General features: G+C 43.0%; 1 protein-coding gene across 3 annotated transcripts in view; it reads right to left on the bottom strand.

Annotated features, from left to right (window-relative positions):
* Window positions 1-1,999: 1,999 nt before the first annotated feature.
* The window catches only part of LOC128692414 (uncharacterized), a 96,735-nt gene continuing 89,252 nt past the window's right edge, over window positions 2,000-9,482 (bottom strand). For all 3 annotated transcript variants that reach the window (XM_053781583.2, XM_053781585.2, XM_053781584.2), the window contains exon 3: window positions 2,000-2,889. In XM_053781583.2, the coding sequence (XP_053637558.1) occupies window positions 2,305-2,889 (585 nt within the window). In that variant the 3' untranslated portion in view covers window positions 2,000-2,304. The remainder of the gene's footprint in view (window positions 2,890-9,482) is intronic.

Raw genomic sequence — 9,482 nt, 5'->3', positions numbered from 1 at the left:
TCTTACACGATGGATTATGAAGGGAACACAATCCTCTGTGATGGAGTATGACAACTTCATCCTGTGTGTGTGTTAGAGTATGAAAGGATAATCACCTAACATTATGGAGTATGACAGCAAAACCATCCTGTGAGTATTACAAGAAAACCATCCTGTAGTGTATTATGACATAACCTACCTGTGTGGTAGACTATGGCAGGATAACCTTTCCCTGGGACGGAATATGACAGGAAAACCATCCTGGGTGATGAAGCATAATAGGAAACCCAGTTTTGTCATATATTATGGGAGGAAAGCCCTTCTGTGTGATGAACTGTGTCAGGAAATAATGCTATATGATAGAACATTACGAAATAAGTCACTCTGACTTTTTTGGGGTTATCTTAGGTTCTCTACACATATGCTGCTATGTATGATAATTCTATGTAACTGTATTTGTGTATACCTGAATAAACTTACTTACTTACTTACTTACTTACGTGATGAAATATGGCAGGAAAGCCACTTTGTGAGACTGAGATAGGAAGACAATTCTTTGTAATTAAGCATACCAGGAGAATTATCCTGTGTGACGGTATGACTGGCAAGTAATCTTCCATGATGTGTTCGTTGAACATAGTCCTTCATCAACCTTTGTAAAATGTCATATAGATTAAGGTTGTGTCAAAATGTCAAAATGCTATTTCTACTTACACTTAGTTCATACTACACATGCACATACATGTATGTGTACACGCAGAATTTTCTTCTATATTCTTAACAGTTCTTGTACTTATACTTATTTATTTTCGTCTCCATGAGAAGTGGAGAAGAATCCTTCCTCCGTAAGCCATGCGTGCCGTAAAAGACTGGGGGCGGTAACCCCAACATCTTAGAGATGGGACATATGAGTGTGAATAGATGTAATCTATATCATAAAAAAAGAGTTTATTGTGAATGTTATGAATGAAAAGAAGGTGGATGTTCTGGAAATAAAAGAAACAAAGCTCAAGGAGGTAGATTTTCGGTGTGGAGAAATAAATAGGATTATATCATGTGTATCTGAGAGAGTGAGAGTTAAGGAAGGAGTAGCAGTAACGTTGAAGGATTAATTATAGAAGGTGCCCTTAGGCAATGAAAAGTGCATGAAGAGCAATGAAAAATGCTCGAAAATCATTGAAAATGCGGAGGAGCAATGAAGATGCCCGAGGAAATTCCCATTTGATGAGTAAGACACAGCTGAAATATCACACATTTACTGATGAGTTTCGCCTCGCTGCAGCTTATCATTCAAATACAATGATTAATTATAATTCTGGAGACACTAGACGAAATGGAGAGATAATCTGAAATTCTGTCCCTCAGTCTTGGTGGAAGATAAGTCTATAGTTAAGTGACTCATAATTCTTGTTTATATATATACATTCGTCAGTCTCCAAGGCAAAGATTAGAAGAATGATTATCTCACAATACCTCACTGCGCTGTAGGTTTAACGCTTCATTTCTGATAATAATAATAATCAAAATACCGGTTCACGTCATTTACTCTCTCCTATTTATAATTCATCACTGTTTTCAAGTGATGAATCGTGCAGCCCAGGAGAAACGTTTTGCTAATGAAGACACACAGTGTTGCTCATCAATGTTTTGATATTTTATACCATCTATAATATGAAATTTCCATTTGTTGGAAGTCTAGTCATATTATGTGGCACTGACGTAGTTAGGAATGAAAAGCACATGTAACACTGATCACCCTATATATTTTTGTTGCTACAGTCACATATATGCGCCAAACACTTATGGATTCTCCCTAAGACGGGCTTTTATCAAGCATTCTCTTGATAAAGTCTCTTCTTACAGTGACAGTTATGGTATTAAAGACTCGCTCTACTGATACATGCGCATCACATTCATAAAAACCATACCACGGGCGGGGATAGAACCCGCGATCAGAGTCATAAAACTCCAGACCGACGCTCTAGCGTGTCGACGACTTACGTGGTTAATGAAGAAACTATTTATATTTTCATATATATTGTAATGGTAACAGACGTCCTTAAGGCTAAAATAGATAGAAATATTAACATACATATCACACTGGAATATTTGCTCGACTTTCCACTTATAAAGTGGACGAGCAATAGGCACAAATAATATTTCAAAATACTTAATGCTACATGGTAACAATATTGCCACTGAGCTCATGACTATGTAGCAATAACAGGGCACATATTTGTACGTAGTCGCAACCTACTTAACGTTTGTACATTTGTCATCACCCGCAACATACATAATAAATTCAGTCATTTATCATATAAACAATTAAGAACTTGGAAGGGAAGATAGTGTCTCAAGTTCAGGGTCAGTATTTTGATCTGTGACGGCTCTTGTTGTTGAGGAAGAACACGGAGTTGCGTCCAGTGTGGCTGTTGTTGTTGACTGCAGGTGTTTAACTATGGGGCCTCTTATAGGATCTTCTAACGTTTCCGACTCTTCAATACCTCCTACATATGTGACCGTGGCTATAGCGGCGGCAGTGGCGGTCACGGCCGTGTCAGTGTTAACTCGCTCTTCATGCAAAGTGGGCAAGATCATAGATGATATATTACGCAAGTGCTTAGGGCTCTGGTAAGCAGGAGGGCGACACAGCAGGTATTCCCTGGCCGCTGCGCCCACACTCTGCTGCAACTGGTCGCTTAGTGAGGTCACAAAGGCAGGAGTGAGTGGAGCGCCGTGCGAGGACACTAGAGACGGAAGAGTAGCCAGTTTGACAGTCTCACTGACGACGGTAAAGTAAGCCGGAGGAGGAGCTTCGGTCTTCATCACTTCGTCGTAAGTAGGTGGATGATCGTCGACCTTCTCCCCGGAATCGCTCGGTCGTATGTGAGCCAGCACGCGTAGACGAATCTGCAACGAAAACAGCAATTCGTAAGTGATACTGGCATAGCGTAAGATTTACACGTAAAAATCGGAACCTGGGTTCGGTATTCTGGCGAGGAAATTATGAATATATCTAGAGGTCTTACACATTAGCAATGGTATGAGGGCCCGGGGACCCACACACAGAGAGAATCCGCTACACTGCAGATCTATGCAATATGAATACATTTCATTAATATTTCCGAAGTAACGTTTGTTTTGCATTTCATATCATATGTACGGAAAACAGATTAATACCTGCTGATACGCTATACAATAATACCAATATAAAGTATACAAATAACCGCACGTAGAGGACCGAAATTTATGACGACGTTTTGGTCTCCTGCGTGCGGGATATTTGTGTATTGTTCCAATCATAGTGTTGTGCTTATTTATTCATCAGCATCCAGTATAATTTGACAAGTTACTTGCCCTGGAGCCCTCACAACTCTGGCCCTGAGTTTCTAACTTATTTGCATAGTAATTTTCATTAGATGACCCCAACGTTGAGTCTTCTAACACACAAGTGCCTGTTATATGATCTGCTGCGTGTGGAGGCACGAGAGGTGTAAGAAAACGAACGTTGTGAGTCGTATCCTTGGGAGGTAGTGGAATGATAGCATACCTTAGATAGGTCTAAATAAGCCGACTGAGTATAACAACTATTAGTCTATAAATGAACCGTGTAACGGTAACACACCGCGTTTATAAACTTGGATGACAAAATGAATGGCATAAAGATTATGGAACAATGAATACTGGATTTCAAAGCTCACAGTGTCTGGCCTTTTCTCATAGAGTACCTAACTGCTTGTGCAAACCTGTTTTCTGGGGTTTGTACCCTCATTCGAGTTCCTTAATGCGATAGTCACGAAAGTGCTCTACTGTAAGAGCTAGGAAGTGGGACACTTCTGCTGTCTACTGTTTACATTAAGACGAGCTTTCCATAAAACTCACAAACAGTTCCACTGGGATAGTCCCATAGAGGAGAAAATCGTCTCCACATGGTTTGAGAATGTGTCCGGGAAGGACAGAGCTTTCCTCCTAGCCGAAGGAGCTCCTTCGGCGAGAATTTTTATTTCGTTGTCATTACTATTTCCCACAGCACTCACCCCACCCTCGGACCATTTGTACTGGTGTAATCTCCTTGTCTCCATCTCCAAACTCGAGTGCATCTTTGACAGTATATTAACAACCAATATGGCCTCTTGATCTAAACCACAAGGCAGACGGAAAGACATGAAGGGGGTATTATATCAAGACAAACCTAAACAGTGTTGCCATAATAGCCAAAGTCACTCTGGACGTACGGGAAGTAGATGGTGTGGGGACTTTACGTGTGCATCTACAGTAATAGAGAAACAAGTAGACGAGACCAATTAAAAAAGTGGGCGGTTGCCCAAATGGGGGGGGGGGGGAATAAGAGGGGGGGGTAAGGAGTGTCGGAGAGACTAAATTTGCACCTTGCTAGTGTCTCTTGTATACACCTTTGTTTTGCACATTGACTTTTGTGTAATGAATAGGTTGTGATAGAGTAGTTTTTATTTATGTGATCGTATTAGGTTATGGAAGCCTGTGATGTGTAACTGATTTGTTGACAGCATTTACTGTACATGATGATGTATCAGTGTATGTGTACAACAATATGATAATTCGGTAATTGTGGCCAGTGTATTTGGCGGAGGTGTGTGTACCTCAGGCGGAGGTGTGTGTACCTCAGGCGGAGGTGTGTGTACCTCAGGCGGAGGTGTGTGTACCTCAGGCGGAGGTGTGTGTACCTCAGGCGGAGGTGTGTGTACCTCAGGCGGAGGTGTGTGTACCTCAGGCGGAGGTGTGTGTACCTCATGCGGAGGTGTGTGTACCTCAGACGGATACAAATACTTCTGTATGACTTACTACCAATAAAGGAGTATTTATTAGGAATGTGTTTTTCTTTATACAATGATATATGTGTGATGTTTTCTGTATTTACACCTCCATGAGTGTTTTTTTTGTCAGCTGTAAGTTACACTTATGTAGAAGTGAGACGTGATAATTTCCAGTGTTTTTCTTATATATACTGATAGGTGGCTTGAGTGATGTATAGTGTGATTGATGGTCTTTCTTCTTTGTTTTGTCTGTGACGGGTTTCTTCTGTGTCCAACAACGTGTGTGTGTGTGTGTGTGTGTGTGTGTGTGTGTGTGTGTGTGTGTGTGTGTGTGATAATTTATGTATGTAATTATTGTTCTCAACAGTGTTACACCATATATATGTATTATATCTGTATAAGATATGCTCTCAATAAAATAAAGTAAAAAAAAAATCTTGCAATTATTAGAAAAATGATCAAGCTTCCATTATTTCTCATACATGGATTTACTATTTCATGATATTTTCTCCCTGTGGATTCATTTGTATCATATATACCAAGAAAAAAAACCCCGTGAAATAGGCCTTTGCATAAGATGGCATATTCACTTATGTCGGGCCTGTGGCGGGGAGCCTGGGCTGAGGCATGACAGTTTCTCGAGGAACACGCATGAAGGTGTGGTAACCATGGCCATACTAGTAGCAGCGACCTCTAGTTTGCGCATGCTTGATTCAGGGGCTCGAGTGTCCCTATGGCGAACTACGGCAGCAGCTATCAGCTTACCTATGCCCAAATTAGTGATATGAGTGACGCAATTTTTTTTTATATTCGTCTAGCAAATAACCTGACCTGCATCTCGTTTCTTATGACATATTCAGGCGCACATTAGTTACATACATACAGTAAATATTTAAGTGCATAGCAAAACAAAAAATGCTAAAGTGTGTCGTTGTGAGAATGGATCATCTGAAATTACCAAGTTGGCTATACACACAAATCCAATATGGATGGAAAATTAAAACAATAATACACTATACAAAGAAGTCCTTCGAAGATATATAAACTCAGAGAGATTTCTGGCAAAGGTTCAAGGGTTGGTAGACGAGTGAGAGTGGTGGGCAGCCAGGGTGTCCTCACCTAGATGTGTGTGTGAGAGAGAGAGAGAGAGAGAGAGAGAGAGAGAGAGAGAGAGAGAGAGAGAGAGAGAGAGAGAGAGAGAGAGAGAGAGAGAGAGAGAGAGAGAGAGAGAGAGAGAGAGAGAGAGGGAGAGAGAGAGAAAGAGAGGTGGAGGAGGAGGAAGGACGAGTGTGGGAGGAAGGACGAGTGTGGGAGGAAGGAAGCGAGTCTGCCAAGTTCTATCATTGCCACGTCGTGTAAATATGTTCCTACTTCCTTAGTGCAACAGACATGATTATATCTGATTAACTTATCATCCTCTTCCCTCTCCTTACCCCTCGCTGCTGACTTAGCATGGCTAGTGAAGATTACACACACATACACACACACACATACACACACACACACACACACACACACACACACACACACACACACACACACACACACACACACACACACACAAGATTATAAATGAAAACCAACATGGGTTCATGGAAGGCAAATCTTGTATCACAAACCTCCTGGAGTTTTATGACAAGGTAACAGAAGTAAGACACGAGAGAGGGGTGGGTTGATTGCGTTTTCCTAGATTGCAGGAAGGCCTTTGACACAGTTCCCCACAAGAGATTAGTGCAGAAGCTGGAGGATCAGGCGCATGTAACAGGGAGGGCACTGCAATGGATCAAGGAATACCTGACAGGGAGGCAGCAACGAGTCATATACGTGAAGAGGTATCACAGTGGGCGCCTGTGACGAGCGGGGTCTCACAGGGGTCAGTTCTAGGACCAGTGCTATTTTTAATATATGCGAACGACATGATGGAAGGAATAGACTCTGAATGTCCCTATTCGCAGATGATGTGAAGTTGATGAGAAGAATTAAATCGGATGAGGATGAGGCAGGACTGCAAAGAGACCTGGACAGGTTGGACATGTGGTCCAGAAACTGGCTTCTCGAATTCAATCCTGCCAAATGCAAAGTCATGAAGATTGGGGAGGGGCAAAGAAGACCGCAGACAGAGTATAGGCTAGGTGGACAAAGACTACAGACCTCACTCAGGGAGAAAGACCTCGGGGTGACCATAACACCGAGCACGTCACCGGAGGCTCACATCAACCAAAGAACTGCTGCAGCATACAGGCGCCTGGCAAACCTGAGAATAGCGTTCCGATACCTTAATAAGGAATCGTTCAAGACACTGTACACTGTGTATGTTAGGCCCATACTGGAGTATGCAGCACCAGTCTGGAACCCACACCTGGTCAAGCACGTCAAGAAGTTAGAGAAAGTACAAAGGTTTGCAACAAGGCTAGTCCCAGAGCTCAGGGGAATGTCGTACGAGGAAAGGTTGAGGGAAATCGGACTGACGACACTGGAGGACAGAAGGGTCAGGGGAGACATGATAACGATATACAGGATACTGCGGGGAATAGACAAGGTGGACAGAGATAGAATGTTTCAGAGAGGGGACACAGGAACAAGGGGTCACAACTGGAAGCTGAAGACTCAGACGAGTCACAGGGACGTTAGAAAGTATTTCTTCAGTCATAGAGTCGTCAGGAAGTGGAATAGCCTAGCAAGTGAAGTAGTGGAGGCAGGAACCATACATAGTTTTAAGAAGAGGTATGATAAAGCTCAGGAAGCAGAGAGAGAGAGGACCTAATAGCAATCAGTGAAGAGGCGGGGCCAGGAGCTGAGTCTCGACCCCTGCAACCACAATTAGGTGAGTACACACACACACACACACACACACACACAGGAGCTAGGACTCGACTCCTGCAACCACAAATAGGTGAGTACACAAACCAAGTGTCTGTTGACAAGTGCCTTTGACACCTGGTAACTGACAAACTACAAACAGGCCAAGCGTCTATCGACAAGTGCCTTTGACACTGGGAACTAGCACAACAAAAAAAGGAGAGGGAGGGGACATGTATCTATCGACAAATGCCTTTGACTACTGGTAACTAACACACAAGAGGTTTATAGAGTAAATAACAACTGCGTTTTGAATTTACTTCATCAGCAGCTGTAAGTTTTTTTATACAACAGAAGAGTGTACAAATGTTCTTCCTCGACCACAGTGTCCACTCTTACTGGAGGTAAACAGTCAGTTAATTTATACTCCCTATATTTCGAAACATTACAAATTATCAAGGATATCAACCGCCTTTCTTTTACAACAAATAATAAACGATATCAACTGCGCTTCTTACGAAACAGAAAAACAATGAACGATGTGGAGAAAGTCATCTCTGAATCGTCTACCAGCTCGGGGGCGGGGGGGGGGTAGCAGCGACCCTCTTTCAGCTGGGCTCTGAGAACACGAACACACACACACGCACACACACACGCACACGCACACACACACAAACACACACACAGGAGCTCGGACTCGACCCCCGCAATCTCAACTAGGTGAGTACACACACACACACACACACACACACACACACACACACACACACACACACACACACACACACTCTCTCTCTCTCTCTCTCTCTCTCTTTTACGCCTGGGCACAGACAGCCAGAGGCGCTTTTGACCCCCTCTAACCTCTGTGTCCTGGCGTAAAAGAGAGTTCTCAGATCCCAGCTGAAGGGGGTGGCTGCCTCCCCCCCGAGATGGTAGACGATACGGAGATGACTCTCGTATCAACTGCGCTTCTTTCGTAACTGACAAAAAATGAACGATATTAACTGGTCTTCTTTCGAAACAAACAAACAATGAACGATATACTGAGTTCTTTTATAACTGACAATCAGCAGTTAACTGACTAGAACAACTTTCACTGCCTCCTCCTAGCTATGAGAACCGTTTAACAGTGTTAGCAAGGTCAGCGTAGGCGGTGATGTGGAGCAGTGGGAAGTGGTCAGTGTAGGTGATGTGGAGCAGTGGCAGGTGGTTACTGTGGCCAGTGATGTGGACATTGGGAGGTGGTCAGTGTGGGTGATGTGGTGTAGTGGGTGGTGATGTGGAACAGTGTGTCCCGGCCATGTCATCTCTGGCCTACTTGAACTCAAGGTAGGTAGGTGTTCCACATGGCAAGGACATTAATAATAATAATAATAATAATAATAATAATAATAATAATAATAATAATCATTATTATTATGGTCATATGGATGCGGTAACCTGGTAAATGCGGGTGATTATGTTTGATCCAAGGATGAGTAGGGTTGCTCCAGTTTCTTGGATCACTATTCTCTCAATACTGGCAAGGCACCGTCTTGATGGTACTGGCCAGGTAGAGCCTTCTTTTGTTAGTACACAATGTAGATCACCCTTCATGGGCGGGGAAGTGCCTAGATGCTGGTGAAGGGCTCTTGATCACCCTTCATGGGACAGGGAAGTGCCTAGATGCTGGTGAAGGAATCTTGATTGATGTAGGAAACTGGAACTACCCTCCCATTACTCCGTCAATAATGTGCAGGTCAGGTGTAGCCTCGTCTGCTCGTACTAACAAAACTTTCCTGGAACCATTATTAACGTCTCATAACCAGTTTTCTCAACATTAGTAGTATTTTGTGAATCAGGAGATACTGGTGAATTTCTCCTGACACGAGTGTCAGCCCATATATTGACCGCCAACGAGGAGCTTCTGGT

Source organism: Cherax quadricarinatus, chromosome 53, assembly GCF_038502225.1.
Source record: "Cherax quadricarinatus isolate ZL_2023a chromosome 53, ASM3850222v1, whole genome shotgun sequence".
NCBI lineage: Eukaryota > Metazoa > Arthropoda > Malacostraca > Decapoda > Parastacidae > Cherax > Cherax quadricarinatus.
The sequence above is the reverse complement of the archived record's forward strand: the minus strand, read 5'-3'. Positions and strand labels throughout refer to the sequence as shown.